The sequence below is a fragment of the Dipodomys spectabilis genome, unplaced genomic scaffold (assembly GCF_019054845.1).
Source record: "Dipodomys spectabilis isolate Male_0828 unplaced genomic scaffold, ASM1905484v1 ptg000009l, whole genome shotgun sequence".
In the NCBI taxonomy this organism is placed as follows: Eukaryota; Metazoa; Chordata; class Mammalia; order Rodentia; family Heteromyidae; genus Dipodomys; species Dipodomys spectabilis.
In genome coordinates this window covers 2,152,200-2,171,679 of record NW_024870686.1, presented here as the reverse complement: position 1 = coordinate 2,171,679, position 19,480 = coordinate 2,152,200, and the positions used below count along the sequence as shown (strand labels likewise).

Sequence of the window (19,480 nt, the reverse complement as noted above, 5' to 3'; positions counted from 1 at the left end):
GTCTGTTTACCCTCTTTTCACAGATTCACTGTCCTTCGACTTCTCTGTCAGGCAGTAGTTCCAGTCATACCACAGGACTTGCAGATTCCTGACTTTCACTTAGAGTGGTCCCTGAGGTTCGATCAGGGCAGGTCACACAGATGTGTGGCACCCTGCTCCTTTACTGACCCTTCTGCATGGCCTTTAATCCTGAGGGATTTTTTTTAATGAATTCAGCCTTTTAAGAAACATTTTAATAGCATATATCACTTATACTCTTATATTTGGGTGAGTCCATTAAAAAAGGTATAGTTAATCTCTTAACTTCCTGGCCATTGCAACAAATTCTTACCAGAAAGTTTGGGGCAGCTAAACCTTGGCTCTTGCATCTGCCAAAAGAATAATTCAGACAAGATGTGAGCAGCGTGATTGGAAAGTTTACTGGGAAAGAACTATGGCAGAAAAAGAGTACATGGCATTGACCTGTCATGGGGAGAGAACGTCAACCCTTCTCTGTCATCTTGGCCATTTTCTTCCTTGTAGAGATTGGCCTGGAGTTAAATAAAGAGAATTGGAATCGTCTAAGATTACTGATTGGTTGAACTCCCTTCTATTTCCTAAAAGGTTGAGACACCAAAGATTTATTGTCCCGTCTTTTCCTCATTTTTGTCTCTCTTAGGTCTTCATTCTTTAGTAGCTCCCAACCCCCATGTTCTTGTCAGGTAAGTTTTGGTATGGCAGTTTACACTGCCATCTGCAAGCTTTATAGGCTGTCATTCCCAGCATGCTTTTCTACTAACCCAAATCATTTTAAAGGGTTTTTTATTGTCATTTCCATCAAACTCACCCCCTGACACCTCTTTCCCTCATGCTTTCTCTCCACTTCTTAAAACCATTTCAACAGGTTTTGTTGTTCGGCTTTCATACATGAGCATAAAATACTTTTACCACATTCATGTTTCTTCACCTTCTGCATTAGCTCTCCCCTACCACTAGTCCAGTGCTCCTGACAGGGCTGGGTTTTCTTCTAACCTGTACAATGAGCTATGATGATGTTCTTCCTATTAGGACTCTCCAGGGAATCCAAGGTATGGGTGATGGGGTAGCAGGTCATCTGAGTCCATCCTTGCATCTGACCCTTTATGCATGAGAGCGCTTGAAAATCCAATAGGTGTCATGTTAATAGGTAACATACTTTCCCAGTCCCAGTGTCCATATGGGGGGGGGGGGTAGCTCAAAGCCTGGGTGCTGGACCTTAGTTTTTAACTCAAGGCTGGTGCTCTACCATTTGAATTACATCTCCACTTTGGGCTTTGGGCTAGTTACTTGGAAAAAAGAAATGTAAGGTTTTCCTGCCTAGTCTCTCTTCTAACTGTGATCCTCAAATCTGAGCCCTTGAGTCGTTATGATTACAGGTGTGAAGGTGTAAGCTCCCAGCTCACCAGCCCCTGGCCAGAGCTTTCCTTTTCACATATATATAATGAATGAAAGTATCTGTTTCACTAAAGTGCTGGAAGTGGGAAGGAAAATGATTCACTCTAGTCTTTTTCACCCGACAATGTAGTAGTGTGAAGTAACCACAAATGAAGCACTTATTACTTTTCCATTTGTACTGAGCAAAGAAAGGAAATAGAATTAGAAAGCAGAAATATAGAAAGTTCTGCTGTTAGATTCTTAAACCTCACCTGGCTGAAAACAGATTCTTTGGTGGTGTCAAAACTGCCATCCTCATTCAGCCACACAGGGTGAGATTTCCTTAGAAACAAAGCAGCCAAAGAAATGGGAGGGCAGGGGAATGGGATGCAGGGGGGGCGGGTGGAGATGGGGGGGAATGGGAAGGGGTGGGAAGGGGAAACAAAAGAGGAGGCTACAATGCTTGATAAGAAATGTACTCATTACCATGCTCATGTAATTGTAACCCCTCTGTACGGTATTTTCACAATTAAAAAAACAAACACAAAACACCAAATAGGACTTGAAGAACACAGCTCTTCACTTTAGTAGAACTGATATTCATGGTTGTGTGACTTGAGGCCTTGAGGGTAAATCTCAGGGTCCCTGAGGTCTTCTTGCCTCTGTGCAGGAGACACAGGAGGAAGTTTGGGTCATTGACACAGGTTGGTTGTCACTTGTGTGATGTGTGTGGCATCGCTAGAGACAGACATTCCGGGTCAGAGAATGGGGCAATATGCAGACCTCACTTGGAGAGAGCGGAGAAATGGGTGGATGGATCCTGCCACCTGCCTGAGATTCCAGTCCTTTTGCTGTCAGTCTCCTAGGGAGGCCTTGTGAATGTAAACCAGTGCCACCGAAAAAAGACTCTAGTTTGCCTCTGGGAGGGAAAACATTAAAAGTAAACTTCAGAGGAATCAGCATCTGTGAATGGCTGTGCTCGGTTATTCACTGAGTGTTTTTGACTTGCTAAAAGCAAGTTTAATGTATTTATACAATTTATAAAGATGTAACTGATTCTGGAGCTCTGCTCTTTTACAGAGGACATATTTCATGTGATTGTAAGCACTGAAGAAAATTAAATCAATAAATCCACCGCTTGTAATTTGAGATACTCAATTTGAAGGGAAATACATTGTCAGGAAGGGAGGGCAAATCTTTTGAAGTGAGGAAGACTTGTAAACAACCTGTCCGGGCTCTTGTATCCCGGTGACAGTGAGAATTACCTTGTGTGCCAAGATTATCACAATATTATTCTAACACTTTTGTAAGACCAAAGACTATCTCCCTTCATTTAATTTGTATCCCCCTTTGTAAATGATCAGATGCTCAAATGAAGATCTCCTCCCCTTCTCCCTTCCTCCTTTGCTGCCCTACCCCTCCTTCTCTCTCTCTCTCTCTCTCTCTCTCTCTCTCTCTCTCTCTCTCTCTCTCTCTCTCATCCCTGTGTGTCCTTCTCCCTAAAACTGCTTGGCTAGTTGGCAATCAAGTGGGGTGTCAGAGAGCTTAGTGAATTTTCTTTTCTCTCGCCTGTATGGATGCTTATTATGACCACTGGCAAAACAATTAACCTCTCCAAGTGTCAGGCTTCCATGTGTAAAAGGTTAACAGTGCATCTTGTTTGCAAAGTGCCTTGAGTCCTTTGTGAAGGGCACTACCCGAGCACTCAGCCATGTTGTGTGACCAGAGGACATTGTATTGTCTAATTATGTATTTGGTTGGATAGGTTATAGATTTTGTTGTGGTTGGATGTGGGCCTGTCTCCCTTGTTACAAAGGGAAGGACTAATAGGTAATCTCATTCTATTACCATCTTCTTGAGCCCCCTTGAGGGTTAAGAGAATGACAGAGGTTATAGATTAATCATGTACTCTGTAGTGAAGGGAAAAGCCATGAACATTTCAACTACATTAATAGCTCCGGATGACAATTTATTAGACCTAGCATTCCATCAGATGCTAAGCAGATGAAGCTAGCCAGGACCTATGGAGGAATAAAGGCGTTTCCTTTGCCCTACTCCCTCAGTATATTTGATTTTTCATCCTTTACATTAATAGAAAATGTTAGGATTCGTTTCGTTAAGGTATATTTCAAACAGGTTTGGGACTATTTAGAACAAATTATTGACAAGAAATGCACTCATTACCTTACTCATGTAGCTGTAACCCCTCTGTACAGCATCTTTTTTTAAAAAAAATAAGTGATTCTGTGAGTTTGGATCTCCTGCTACAATTCACTCATTTGTTTGCATCTAAACTGTGACATGAAGCTCACTGACTTCCTGTGTTTTGGACCTAAGAGGAACTACAGGATCCTAGAACCAAATATCACATGTCTTGTGTTTTGTGCTTCTTTGCAGATTTGCGGAAAAATTTCGAGCAAGATCCACAAGGCAGGGAGGTTCCTATTGAAGGCATGATCGTGCTCCATTGCCGTCCACCTGAGGGCATCCCTGCTGCCGAGGTAAGACAGATGCACTGGTCAGCAGGCACTGCAGCAGCAGGGCCTCTGCCCCCAGTGAGGAGGGAGGCCTGTGGGGATAAGTGAAGGAGAAGAGCTGGCTTCTGGGACTTTGCTCCCAGGGCCCATTGTTACACAAAAGAGATCCCCTGGGGAGGGAGCTGAGCTCCTGGTCCACTTTCTGGCAGACAAATCTCTTGTTGGTAGAATTTGGTCAGCATGCTTGCCTTTGGTGACCTCTTATCACATAGGTATAGGCCTCTGTTTAGTTGGAGTTACTTTGATCTGCCTGTTGGTGTACGGATTTCTGTCTGAGCCTGGGGAGCAATGCATCTTGGGAAGGAGGGATGATCTGGTTCTGACTTGCACAGGTGTTTTCTCAGTCTTCACTTGCTTTTGAAACACGTTTCTATTGAGTCTCTAGTAGGTGGTGGGTTTTGTGCTGATGTTGGGGATATAAAAATATGCTGGAACCATGTCTAGAACCTCCACCATGCTATGAGAATATAGTTTTATTGTGACTGATAACAATGACAACAGCGAAGCCTTTCTGAATCATCTAGTCACTATTAAAAGATATTCTGGGCTGATTGGCAGTGGGCTGACTCCAGTAATTCCACCTACTCAGGACACTGAGACCTGGAGGATCATGGTCCAAAGTCAGAAAAGTCCATCTCAAATTAACCAACAAAAAAGCTGGGCTGAATACATGGCTCAAGGGGTAGAGCTCCAGCCATGAGCAAGCAAGCTAAGAAAATATGAGGCCCTAAGTTCAAGCCCTTGTACTGACATAGGGAAAAAGATATTCTGATAGATTAGTCATTTTGGCTATGATTAGGGGAATATCTAAGCAGTAGAAACATACTTTCGCTTAGAAGTAAGTAGTACAGTTTCTGCTGTTCTGTGTGAAGCTGGAAAACTGTCTTTACAGATATAATTTATTCACTGAGAGGTGGAGATACATTAAAAAATAAAAAATAAACTCCTGAAGTTTTGGCTCTGCGTTTTAGCTCAAATATCAAGGGGATTTGTAATTGGCAGGACAAAGGAAGAGAGAAGGGAATCGAGACACATCACGTGTACAGTTAGCAATCCTGCTAGATGGACGCTATTCAAAGCTTAGATGGTTCCCAGAAATGAAGTAAACGGACTTGAAAATTAAAGTGAGCGCTCTATGCATGATAGAAAATGATTAGAAAGGAAAATGCTTATTTTTACATTTTTACTTAATGTGAAACAAGAAAGATATCGATCTAATTTTTTTTTCCCTTTGGCTGCTGTCTAGCTCCTTTCTTCCTACAGAGTACATCTCCATTTCCCACACAGATGATGGTGTCAGTCTCATTTAGCATGTCCCACCTGCTTCTGGGGTTGACCTGTCATGTCATTCTCTCCAGTCCCCATCCCTCTCTCAAAACTCCACTAGACAAATCGTTCAGTACAAATATGTGTAACCTCTGCCATACCAGCCAGGTGAGGCAGTCCCCTGGTCCCCTCACGTTCCTTTTTGTCTGTGCTGGGTCCTGACCGCCAGCAGTAGTGAGGGCAGGGTCAGCATGGAAAGAAGCTAATCTTCTTGTGTATTAGTAACATGCCTGTGGGACCCTAACATGCTCGAAATGCCTGCCAACCTGATATTTACAGCTGGAACACAGCCTGATACAATCCTTGCAATTCTGGAGACAGAAAAACTGATGTTCAACTCAATGACTTATGAATGGCCCGGAGGTGTCTCAAAGCACCAAAATAAAGTTACTGTATGATCCAGCAATTATGCTACTGGGTGTCTACCAGAAGGAAGTTAAGTGAGGATGTCCAAGAGACATCTCCCCTGCCACAGCTACTGCCATTCTGTTCACAATTTCCAAGATAAATGGAGGAAAAAAATGTGCTATCATGCAATGGAATACTATACAACCTGTACAGAGAAGGAAATTCATTCTTGACATTATGGATGAATCACTAAGATATGTTTCATGGCATAAGCCACGCATAGAATGATAAGTACTGTACCATCTTAGTTGAGTTCACAGAAATAGAGAATAAAATACTTACGAGAAATTTGAAAAACTATGAAAAAAAAAAGTGTCCACAGTAATTGTGATAAGGGACATAAATAAAGTCTAGCTTTTAGTGAGCAGTATTAATGTGTGTAATAGGAATTTTGTGACCGTGGTATAGCCAATTCTGTGCTGTTTCACGTTTTGGTGCATGATAAGTACCTTTGAGGAAGCTTAGAGTACTGAATTCTATATATCCTAGAAGCAGCATTTCTTCTTCAGTGGTGGTCTCCTTGGATCCATATCCCTGTATCAACAATCTATTGTAGTGCATAGCAAGAAGAAATAAGTTCGCATCCCTATTTTATAAAATAGTGACTATTCTCCCCAGTGATAATTGCATAATTGTTAGTGTTAAAAGCTCTCCCCATCAAAAATGCTAAGCCTGACATAACATATATAGTAACTAGCTCCATTTTTCTGTTCCATAGTATATACTTGTTTTCAAAATAACATGTTGTACAAAAAAAGTACTTACAATTTTTGTCCATTTAGAAAAAGAAATTAAGAAAAGTGCAAAAAGATTCCTCACATCAAGTGGCTCAGTAAATAGTTGATAAATATAAATGAAAATTAACTTTCTGACTGTTGAAATTATAGCGAGATTAACCCCATGTAAAAGTTGTGAAATGTATTACAGTTTGGGGTGTTCCATTGCTATGTTTGTATTTTTCTGTCACTACCAATTACTAGCAAGTAAGGTGAACATTCCTCACCTGTTCTTTGAAGACATAAAGCTGAGAAAGTAAACAATGAAGGAATGAGGAAGGCAGATGATTCTGATGAGGAAATAGCAAAAAGCAAGAGTCTATCTTCTCCATGAATGTGCACATAGGCAAGCCACCTCCTGCTATACATTGAACTACCTTCTAGAACAATTCAAAGGATTTACAGAGAGGAATTCCTGTGGTGCCCACTTCCTCTGGGAAGATTAGACTTGTACTGATTCTCAGAAGTGGCCCTTTTGCACGTCCCACCATTTTCCTTCTCTCTAATTCTGCTCTATAAGGTCTGCTCATTGGTTCAGTCCATTGTCTTTTTTCTTTTGCTTCTGAATGCTACTACAAGGAGCAACGCGGAACTGTTTAATATCAGTGGAAAACTACCCAGGAAAGTTCATGAACAAGGAAGGGAGGAACATGATCTATACATATCATGAAGAAGATGACTTTTATTTTCTGGTGTCTACCCTCCTGCTACATTGGTGAACTGTAGGCATTCACTTCCTACATTCATTTCCTAGGCTACTGTCACAGTTAAATAGAAACAGGCAGGCTTAAGCAGTGGAAATGTATTCTCTCTCAGTCTGATCATATTCTGAGCCTGATGGAGGTGTTGGCAAATTACCTGGTTCTAAGGTTACCTTCCCAAAATTCAGGTAGACATGGATTTCACTCCACTCTACTTCCCATTCTACCTTTGACATCATACTACTTATCTTCATTATACATAGATTTAAAAAGTAAAGAGCAGAGCCAGGGCAGCTGATACCAAATAGAGGCTTTTCCAAGGAGTAGGGGAGACTGAAGAGTGATTTGAAACACATTCTGAGCTGAGCTGTGAAGGGCATATGTTTCTCTCGATTCAGTGTTATGAGTGGTTATGGAGAATGTTGCTGTTTCAGGGAGGGCTAAGTGGCCTCTAGTGAGGCATTAATCATCATTTATTATATCTTCTACATTCCAAACACCTAAGGTTTTGTTTTGCTTGTTTGTTTTGTCAGTCATGGGGGTTGAATTCTGGAGTTGGGCGCTGTCCCTCAGCTCTTCAGCTCAAGGCTAGCGCTCTACCACTTGAGCCACAGTGCCACTTCCAGCTTTTTCTGTTTATGTAGTGCTGAGGAATAGAATCCAGGGCCTCATGTATGCAAGGCAAGCACTCTACCACGGAGCACCTTCCCATCCCCTCCTGAGTTATTTTTAAATTTCACTTCTTCATAAGAGAGAATGTTTCTGAATCTACACATCCTGGTTTGCATAACTTACACAGAACATTACTACCACCAGCATCTGCGTTTCTGTTGGATAAAAGACACTCACAGAGAACAAAGAAAGGAAAGAAGAGTAAAAATGTTGGTGTGTTGGGCATAGTTTGAGTCAGAGTAGAGATGGCTGCCCATGACTTCTGTGTGGTCCTCAGGTCCTTGAGTGTATCATTGGGCTTATTGACCTCCCAGTGATGGATGACTTGCAGTGGCTGACCCTCCAGGAAGGAAGGACTTGTACAATGTCTGTAGAAATGGATCAGTCATGTTATTGTCACTGTGAGATGTTCTTAGTCATCTTGAGCTGTCTTCAGCAGGTCATGTTACATCTCTGCATCACCACTAGGTGCTTTCTCTTCTTCTCCACTTTCTGTCAGGCCCACAGGGTCATCATTGCTAGGGAGGTTGATACAGAACTAGCTTTATCACTCGGGGGAATAGGCATTTCCCCACTTGACACATTGGATGTCACTTTGAGGCGCATTCAAGTCTCCTGTCCATAGAATCTGTACGGATGCCTTCTCTCTGCATGATGGGCCTTTCTGAAACATGGGACCTTGATCTTATGCATTGTATGTATAATCTCATGGATGGAATTGTATCCTCCTGTACAACCACTTAATACAATTTAAGCAATATTTATTAGCACACACTATTGTACAAGGATTCATTTGTAACATTTCCATGAAAATGTACCGATCAATGCACCTACTCCATCAGTCCCCCTCATCCCTGCTCTCCATTTTTTAAAATAATTCAACTAGGTTTTATTGTTTCCTTTTCTTTCTTTCTTTCTTTCTTTCTTTCTTTCTTTCTTTCTTTCTTTCTTTCTTTCTTTCTTTCTTTCTTTCTTTCTTTCTTTCTTTCTTTTCTTGTCTCTTTTCCCTCCCTCGCTTCCTTCCTTCCTTCCTTCCTTCCTTCCTTCCTTCCTTCCTTCCTGCCTTCCTTTTCTTTCTTTCTCGCTTATAAAAGAGTTTGAACTCATGACTTCATAGCGTCTTCAACTTGATCACATGTCTACCACTCTACCACTTGAACCATAATTCTAAATTGACCTTTTGCTGGTGAATTTGTAGATGAATTCCCAAGGACTTGTCTGCCTGATCTGGCTAGCATAGCTGTCTTCAAACTATGTGATCTGACTTCAAACCCTGAACCTCAGTTTCTCCCTTGACAAATATGCCCTTCTAGGATGGCTGTGGGAGAAAGGAACTAACATATAAATAAAGCTTTCAGTGCAGTTTCTAATACTAAATAAATAGTAGTCATTGATTGTCTTCCGTGTCTTTCATCCTCAACTTCATTTTTAAAATTTTATGAAACTTTGAACTTCTAAGAAAGAGACAGTGGCCTGATGTTGTGGGAATCAGGTTCCACTTAACAACTCTTGCAATAGCTACTGTGCTTTCAGCCTAAAATTAAGACATAATCTCTCATTCTAGGCTGCCTAGGAGCTCTGCCTCTCTCCACTAATGCCTTCTAGTCTTTCTTGTCAATCACATTGAAGGACAGGGAGACACTCACCAAATTTCTTCCTTTCTCTCTTGTATGTCATGGAGAAAATGAATGGCATTGATGGAGATCACCTTCCACCATTGCTTGATATTACTGTTAGTGAAACACTTTTCCAAAAAGAAATGCTATGTGAACTTGAAGTCTCACCAGACTTATGTAAACCATAGCTTGGTTGAAATGATAGCTTCATTCACACCATAGTCTCTCAAAATATGCCTGCAAAGTGGACTGATGACCACAGAAGCTTCTCTAGGCTTTCTGAGTTCATGCTCACAGCAGACTATCAATAGAACATACTGTCACTATAGTCACTTTGAACCTTAACCTTTGGGCAGTTCTAACTAAAGATAGCAACTTCTATTGTTTGACACTGGTTGATGCGCTAAAACCAATTTGCTCTTTTTTAAAACAATTCATTATTCCACAGTGCACTTTTTTATACTCCCCAATTAAATGGAAAATCTATCTTTCATAAAAGTTAGAAATTACGTCCAATGAAAATCCGACATTTTAATGGTTTTCTACAGATTAAAATTGTAGAGTTCTCAATAAACCCTGATTTACTGATGTTGGCTGTAAAATGGTTATTGCTGTTAATAAAGCCTGTAAATCTTAACAGGTTATATTTGCCTTGGACAATAAAACTTGCCATAAAGGCTTAGTGTCTAAGGCTAATTCTGCTCACATCAAGGTAAACAGCCTGCTCAAAATAACTCAATGTCTTTGAGAATTCAGGCCCTAATGCTCAAGAATGGACAGCTTCTGCCCTTGAGCCATTGAATACCAGGCACTACTCTTGTTTTAAATCTTACCACAAGGTCAGAATGTTGCTAAGACTAGAATCCTCAAGGTCAGGGAGCCTTAGTCAGTGCCTTGTGGCTAAGATGACCATTCTCTCATTTCTGCTCAGCACCTAGTCAGGTTTGCCATTGACTGATCACCAGAAATGGAAGGAATGAACATATTTTTCATTTGATGAACTATTTTTAAGTCATACAAGTGTTAGAAGACAAATTATAGGTGGTGGGGTTAGGGAATGGAGACTTGTTTTCTTTGTTGTCTGCTTGGAAATCAAGGGCATTTAGGGAAGCCCTGTTTATCCTAATACATAAGAATATGTTTCATTTTTCTTGATCTATTTTTTCAAGGATATTCACTGTAAGACTCATTGAAGATAAAATCCAGGAATGTGACTTGTTGTGTTGCCTATGTTATTGTAAAAGTGATGTACAGAAGGGTTACAGTTGCATAAGTCAGGTAATGAGTACATTTCTTTTTGAGCAGTGCCACCCCTTTCCTTACTCTCTACCAGTTTTTCTATCCCATACCCATCCACAAATTGTATAGTTCATTTTCAACATACACTCAGGTGTTCTTGTACCAGATTGGATGGATGAGTGAGCAAGTGTGGTAGCACTGGTGTAGAAAATCTTCCTGTGGGGGAGCTGGGAAGGTTGCTCAGTGGTAGAGTGCTTGTCTTGTATGCCTGAGACCCTGGGTTCGATTCCTCAGCACCACATTAGCAAAAAGAAAAAAGCCGGAAGTGGCGCTGTAGTTCAAGTGGTAGAGCGCTAGCCTTGAGCTGAAGAGCTGAGGGACAGTGTCCAGGCCCAGAGTTCAGGCCCCACGACCGGACCCCCCCAAAAAAAAGAAAAGAAAATCTTCCTGTGGATAAGATGACCATATTTGTGGCCCCTTCTTTGGGCTGCTACAAAAATGAGTGTCTCTCCTAGGTCTCTTGGTTTTGACCTGCATTACATCTTTGAACTGTATGGGCATTGTCAGGTATCCTGTTTCCTATCTTTCCCTATGATGTGATTGGATGCTGCATTTAGCTTCTTAGTAGTCTAGCCTGGCTCTTTGTATTTCTTAGAGGTTCTGGGTACTAGTAATCATTTCCTGCATCAATCAGCCAGAGCAGGGTTTAATGATCACAAATAAGAGTGCTGGCCATTTCTTTGCCTATGCTTTGTCTCACTTCTTTAAGGATTCCTTTGAAAAATATCACATTTTTTCCTTGGGAAAAAAAAATGCAAGTCCCCAGACAGCTAAAGGTTATCAGTGGCATAGTAATCTCTCTCTCTCTCTCTCTCTCTCTCTCTCTCTCTCCACCCTCTCTCTGTCTCTGTCTGTATGTGTGTGTGTGTGTGTGTCTCTCCCCCCCACCCTCTCTAGTCTCTCTCTCTCTCTCTCTGAATATAAAATAAGGGGAGAGGGATGGGGGAGGAGACTAGAAATCTCCTAAAATCCCTCTCATATCTGTCATTCTTTCCTGATACAAAATAGGGACTTGATGAGTTTTATACTGTTTTAATAATTCTCCCCACACTCTACCCAGACGTATTCAATGCAGAAGCCCCTCACCATCACCTGAATGAAAAGTTCATTTGTTTCAAATGTGCTCATCAGGGTAAAGCCCAGAAGAGAATCTTATGAATTGAAATGCTTAATGCAAGAATCACTAGACTATTGTGTTTAACCTCAATCAAATAGCTCATGAAACGAGAATTTTATTTTAAAAAATAATCTTCTTAGTATTTCACTAGAGAAATGTTAAGTGGTATGCCCAAGTTCTGAAGCAGTGGGCCTCAGGTATAAATAATTAATCTAATTTGATTCAGTCAAAGTGGAGGGAATGTCTAATAATCCTGATAAACTTTGCTTTGAGGAGACTGACAATGAGGATCTTTTCAGAAAACTACATTTGATTGGAACATATAATATTGTAATAGAAACTTAATGGACTCTAAAAAAGGAAATGTGGAATTGGTTAAATACTAGTAATTAAGTGCCAGTAAATTACTCCTCTGAAAACATTCCTGAAAAAAATTGCTATCATAAGAGAGAAGGGAAAATGAGGTTAATATAAGTTATTTAAAAAGTGAATTTCTGTAGCCCAAATACCCTTGTCATTAATACAGGTTCTTGAGTAAAATCTTATTAAATCCTGACTTTGTCATATTCTGAGCTGGTAAGCTCTATTTCCTTAATGAAGATGATAGAAGACATCTGATACTTGCTGGTTTGTGCTTATTTTCCTTTCCTCTCTTGTTCAGAGTTCTTGGAGGTCCTGAAGCCTAGAAGTCAGAACGCCAGTTTTCATAGCCTAGGGGTAAAACCAGAGTCATTGCAAAGCTAACCTAGTTGCTTGTCCTTGTTACTTCTTTCCTTTTGCTCTATGTGTACCTCCCTCAGCTCTGCCCACCTGGCCTTTCGCTTCTTGTCTCCAACCTGTTATGGCCTTATTTCCTCTATCTACCTATGCTGTACACTCTCAGAGGATCATCTCTAACTCACCTGGCTTCTGAGTTCTGAGTTCTCCCCTGCCCATCTTAGTTGACACAATAAATTGTCAGTTTTTGTCACTGCAACAAAGTAACTGACATAAACAACTTAAAAGAAGGAAAGGCTTTTAGAATTTTAGTCCATGGTAACTGGATCTGTTGCCATGGACCTGTCAGCAGAAATGTGTGATATGGAAGGATGTTGACCTCATGGTGGCCAGGAAACAAAAAGCGACAGAGAGGAAGATACCAAGGACAAGTTATATCCAATTGGATGTGTGGCCCTAGAAGACTACTTCTTCTATTGTGATTCATCCTTCTGCAATTCCATTTCCCAGAAGGAAAATTCAATTATGAATCCATCAGTGGATTTATCCTTTAATTAGGTCCAAACTTCCTGAGCCAGTCACTTCCCCAAATTGCCATATACATTACATTGTATACCAAACCATCAACCCATGAGTCATTGGGGGGTAGATACTTTATCTAAATTATACCACTTTAATCTTCCTTAGAAATACATAATTTAACAAGTGTGCCATGTATACTATTTAAGAGACAATGATTTCTCCCTCTACAGTCTTTTGCCTGGATACTGTCTCTGAGCTCTTTTGCTCAAGGCTATCATTCTACCACTGTGAGCCTCACTCAGCACCATTTCCTGTTTTGGGGTAGGTAATTGGAGATCAAAATCTCATAGACTTTCCTGCCCAGGCTGACTTTGAACCAGGATCTTCAGATCTCAGCCTCCTGAGTAGCTAGGATTACAAGAATTAGCCACCAGCACTTGTCCCCTCTACAATTTTTCATAGTATTTTGTGTTGAATGTTTTCTTTTTCTATTTTCCCCCCTTGGTTGTAGAGCTTGAAACAGGGCCTACGTACTGTCCCTGAGCTCTGTAGTTAAAGGCCAGTTCTTTACCTCTGAGCCACAAATCCACTTCCAGTTTTTGAGTGATTAATTGGAGGTAACAGTCTCATGGGGACTTTTCTGCCTAGGCTGGCTTAAACTGCAATTTTCAGATCTCAGCCTCTTGAGTAGCTAGCATTACAGATGTGAGCCACTAGTGTACAGTGAATGTTTTCTTCTCTCTTCCCTCCCTTCCTTCCTCCCTCTAACTGTTGTGTTTAATTTTTCATACCTATATGTAATATTTTTCCAAGGTAATTCCCTTTAGATTAGATAGTGAAAATTATTCTTTGTACTGTTCTCCCACAGCTTACTCCATAGACATCACAAATACACCTAGGAACACTGCAGTTATTTGGAAAGCATAAATGGCTTAAGTGGATAGATATTTACACAAATCCTGAGTTTGAGCACACTGTAATAAACTTTTAAATTTGAATATCACTTTTCAATTTATAAAGCTTTTCATTTATGTTGACTCTTGTGATCCTTAAAGCTAGCATTTGTAGCTAGACATGCAAAGAGATATCTCTGTTTCATGGAATTATTTATTTAGTTTACCCAGGTTGAACATCCTTTTATCCAAAGTGCTAGAAACCATAAGCGTTTAGGATTTCAGTTATTTGGGGAAATTTGGAATATTTGCATACTCATAATGAAATATCTTGGGAATGGAACACAAGTCCACAAATGAAATTCAACAGCTATCTTTTACATCTCCTTTGTATACCTATTCTAAAGGTAGTTTATACACTTTAAATAATTTTTTCATGATATTCTACTTGATTTTTATATCAGTGCTCAAAAAGTTTAGTATTTGGGGCCATTTTGGGTTTCTAAGATTCATCTATCTGCTGTCTCCAAATTTTGAGTTAGGGACACTCAAGCTACATATTATTGAGAAACTATTACACAGCTAATATAAATTTCATCTAGACTCTAAAGCCAGGTTCTCTTTAGGAAAATTTCTCAGCAGCCCCCTCAGGTAGGTAGATGCTAGTTATAAGAAACCAGGCCCAGACAGGCTAAGTAGATTACTTAGGAATATAGTTCCTGCATGACTAAGCCAATATTTGAATTCAAGCAGTCTGATTTTAGAGCCTGGTTTTCTTAAACTCTACATGTGATAGCCTTTTTGAAGGTTACACATCACATTGTATGACATGCGTATCCTTAACTACTTCATGTTATCTCATGGGCACACAGCTAAATGTAATATAGGAAGATAATGCTTACACCTGTCCCTCTTCATCCCCAGGAGCTAGGTTCCCAAATCCCCAGTGGATTCCTGAAGCCACAGGCAGAATCAACCCTAATATAAGCAATGATAGACCTCATTTATAAATTCTAGGCCATAAGAGATTAAAAACAGTAATTAATAATAAGACAAAACAGCTATAAAAATGTTCCTGTAACAGTTGTATAAATGTGATCTCTCTTAACACATCCTGTTTTACCATATATCACAATACCATCTCCATGATTTTTTTTCCTTTCCTTATGATTTTGAAATTACCTAACACTTAAAAAAAGCATTGTATGACATCTTTTGGCATATCCAATCTGGCACCACTATCCTTATTCTTTGGGGTTATTATTAAGTAAAATATGGGTTGTTTGAGCCCCAGCCCTGTGACACTTCAATCGTCAGATTGATAACAATGGCTGTGAGTGATAGGCAGGTGGTATATATAGTGTGGATACAATGGATAAAACAGTGAGTCCCATCTGAGGCAGGGCTAAGGAGAACACTGTAAGATTTCATCATACAGAAGCACGTGTAGTTTCAATCTTAGGAACAGAGCCAAGCATTGTGGCTCACAACTGTGTAATGCTAGCTACTGTGAGGGGGAGATAGCAGGATGAACCCTTGAGCTGTTGTGGGCAAAAGCGTGAGACTCCATCTGAAAAATGAATCAAAAACAAAAGGATTAGGAGTGTGGCTCAAGTGTGAAAATTAGAAATAGTTTATTTAAATTTTTATTTAATATGTCACACCATAGCTGATAGTAATTGAAACCATGTAAAGTGAGACTCTGTATGTGTGTGGGGGGAGGGGGTGTAAAGTTACCATTTTTTATGTTATTGGATTAGGATGCAATTCAATAGGGGAGCACTTTCCTTTTCCTCGTTAAGTCTTGTGTTTAATCCTTAACACAAAAGGAAGAAAAATATACCTCCATTCTGTTGCTTAAATTCATGATCCTAGGTCTAAGCCTTATGCTCGTACTTGTAATTAGTCCTGTTATTTGATGGCAATGAAACTTTGTTTCAAGAGCAAAATTTCTTTTAAAACCATTGATAAGAAAAAGAAATGTGTAGCTAGGTTCTGGTTGCTCATGCCTGTAATCCTACCTACTCAGGAGGCTGAAATCTGAGGATTGAAAGTCCCTGGGACTCTTATATCCAATTAAACATTAGAAAGAAGCCAGAAGTAGAGCTGTGACTCAAATGGTACAGTGGTAGCCTGGAGCATAAAAGCTTGGGGACAGAACCCAGGCTCCTAGTTCAAGCCTTAGGTTTAGTGTACAGGCACACATGTGCGCGCGCGCACACACACACACACACACACACACACACACAAAGAAAAAGAAAAGAAAGAATAGGAAATGTGTGATTCTAAATTAACAAATTAAGGCATAGAGCTATTGCTTCGTCCTATGACTTTTTGCACAGTTTAGTGCAATAAACAGTCTTTATATCTTGAATTATGCAGAAGTCATCGCAGCTTGTTAAGCCTGCACTGACAGAGCTGCAGATCTGTAATGCTGCAGTAATGTTCCATGGGCGTGAATCAAGAACTCCATCCCAATCCTGCTGAGACAGCATGGGTTTTAATGTTTCTAGGAAGCACACCACACACTGTCCTGCCTGTGCTTTGCTGGCAGATCTTATTAAAATGGAAATAAACAACCTCCACAATACCAGCAACAGCTTCTCCTGATCACGCTTGCCAAGCTCCCCAAATCCTGATTTTTCTCTATAATCTATTTTGGTTGAATGACACCTTCTGTGAGTACCTTTGACTTTTAGTTAATTGTAGCTGACTGGTAGGTGCCCTAGCCCTGCAGACAATTTTTCACGTAAGTGCTAGTGAATTAGAGTGTGCCCATTTCTCCTTCCTGGGTGGTTTCTAGACTTGCAGAATAAGCACCTGCCTGCAGGTGCAATTGTCATAACCCCAACCGGTCTTCTTGCAGTTTGGGTTTAATTCCATAATTAGTGCCTGGTGAAGAAATCACTTCTTACATTGTACTACATAGCTTTCAATGTGGCTCAATCCTGTAAAACCTCAAGAATCCATGATGATCTTCCCTTGGAGCCCCCTAAGATTCAGCACAGTGAGCACATTGAGTGAGTCACTCACTACAAGTTCCAGAGCTTTGGTTTTTTTCAAGTTGCATTGGCTTCCTCCCTGCAGATTATGGGCCCACCACCCTAGCTCAGCAGTTTGCAACTCACTTCACACATAACTTGGGCTCACTTGGTTCTCTTAGCTAAGCTTCCAAGAAAAAAAACATCCCATATTCAGATCTGAACAGCTGATAATCTCCTGCTGTGGTGAATTTTGATTTAAATATAACTGAGTATCTCTTGGCTCTGGCTGAACCGAATTGGAACTGTTCTTTTAATTGTTGATTCAGTATTGGCTTACAGACCTGGCTGTCGATCCTCCCAACAGATTCTCTCTATGGTGTATTTATTAATCATGTTCAGAATTCTGATCCCCCATGGGCTGCCAACCCTGGCCTGTGCTGGTCACAAGTGATAGCTCAAACCTTGATTTCTGTGTGTGGCAAGTGTCAGGCTGATTGCATGCTGGCTCAACAGTTTCATTTGAAGGTCACCTACTAGGGGCAGCTCCAGTATGCCAAAACTGGGAAAGGAGAACAGATCTGCATAGCTTCACCACAGCCTGATGGGAGCTATCACTCTGGTATATCAGTAATATATCGGGGCCAGTTGATCAGCTTTTTTTTCCATCAAAGTTGTTACTGTGCTGATTGAAAAGAGACCATATTTGAGCATCTTTAGGATAATAGAACAACATGGTTAAATGGGGATTGTTGGTGGGGAGGTTCCCAGAAATGCACTTAGAAATGCACTCAAGTAATAATGATATTGTGTCGTGGAAGGTGGAATGGTGATAGAATGTAAAAGAATGACAAAGCTACCAGGGAGAAAAGACAAAATTGTAGAGGTGGGAGCTGACATGTTTACATGTCATTTCATTCACTGTTATGCTCAACCATAATGATAGAGTCCACACTAATGATCATCATTGTTACCATATATTGAGGACCAAATGGCAGGATTTCTTCTAGGCTCTTAATATATGTTGTCTTATTTTATTCACTCAGCCAATATACATATTTTTTTCATTCTACAGATGTGGTAATTGAGCTGAGGAAAAGTAATTTCCCCAAAGCTCCTCAGATGGCAGGGGGTCTAGCTCCCTTTGATTTCAAAATCTAGATCTTGATGCAACCTACTATTGTTTCTTGTTACCCTTGGTTTGCCAGGAAGATGCTAAGTGAAAGAAGAGAGATTTCAGAAGGGTGTGTCTAATTCCAGCATCAATCCTTTCTGTTTATCAAACCACCTTGCCATTAATGCTGGGTCAGCCTGGTTGTACTCAGTCTCAGAGCTGACTTCAAAGACAATTCACAATCTTTTGCTTGGTCTCTACAGTGTTAATCTCTTTATCACCACAGATTTCAATTTATTTAATAAATGGCTACTTTGCCCTGAAGCCTACAGCAATAAGTGAGACATGGACTCTATTCCTGACAGGTACAAGCATCCAATAAATGAAATAAATATGTAAATAAGTATCTAACAGTGAATATGCTGCCTGTAATAAGAGGAACAATGAAATAGAAGAGACAGGATTATTTCTGCTGGCCAGGGTGGCCAGCCAAGACACTGCAGAATGTCATTTCCATGCTGATTTTGGAAGAGTGAGTAAAAGATCATCCAGGCGGGAGGTTATGTAGAATGCACAGGGGGCCAGACCAGCAAAGCATGCAGGTATGAAATAGCATGCTTGGCCAGGATAGACTGTAAGTTTTGTTAGTTTTATTTGGGGAGGGTCTAAAGAGCCAGTGCCAGCATCACCACAGTAGAGTCTCCAGGGAGTATACAAAGGTCAGATCCTTAAAGGGTCTAGTTTGCCACACTTGAAACATGGATTTGTACTCCTAGGAGGCAAGGAGACAGAATGGTTTACATTCTACCAGGTTTATTTGTCCTTGTAACTCTTTATTTCTTTCTTTGTTTCAATGCTGATCTTACTTGTTTTTATCTTGAGGACCTAACAGATTGCAAACAATCATAAGTTTTAAATAGGTGCAGATGTCCTCACACCATCCTGGGACCTCTCTTGTGCCCGCTGTGGTAGAGCAGATGAAAAGAAATGGAGAGGCTGCATGTGTTTCTTATTGCTCCCTTAGGGCAGTGTAGTACTGCTGCAGCCTGACAGGTGCCTCCTCTAAGCATTGCTGTCTCAACTCCACTTCATCCACTCTGCATTGCTTTGGTAGTGGCTGCCCTCCTTTACCTGGCTTTAGAACAAAGGTAGTTGGGGAGAAGGCCTACGATCTTTATGTCATTACGTGCCCCTGCGCTAGCTCTTCCCCTGTAGAGTCAGTTGGACTCCTGCCACCATTGGACAAAGCCTTTGAAGGTGTCCTTTCCATTCCTTTTTATTTGCTCTGCATTTTCATTGAAACACACCAAGATCCTACCACTTACCAGTGACTTTGATCCCACTAGAGACTTCTAGGAAGCTGGAGCTCCTCTGGCTGTACTGCATGGTCAGGTTATTTCACTAAAACC

At 40.6% G+C, this 19,480-nt stretch overlaps 1 protein-coding gene across 6 annotated transcripts in view; it reads left to right on the top strand.

Annotated features, from left to right (window-relative positions):
• Positions 1 to 19,480, top strand: part of Unc5d (unc-5 netrin receptor D) — a 571,205-nt gene that overhangs the window by 374,362 nt on the left and 177,363 nt on the right. For all 6 annotated transcript variants that reach the window (XM_042701474.1, XM_042701473.1, XM_042701476.1 and 3 more), the window contains exon 4: positions 3,790 to 3,893. In XM_042701474.1, the coding sequence (XP_042557408.1) occupies positions 3,790 to 3,893 (104 nt within the window). The remainder of the gene's footprint in view (positions 1 to 3,789; positions 3,894 to 19,480) is intronic.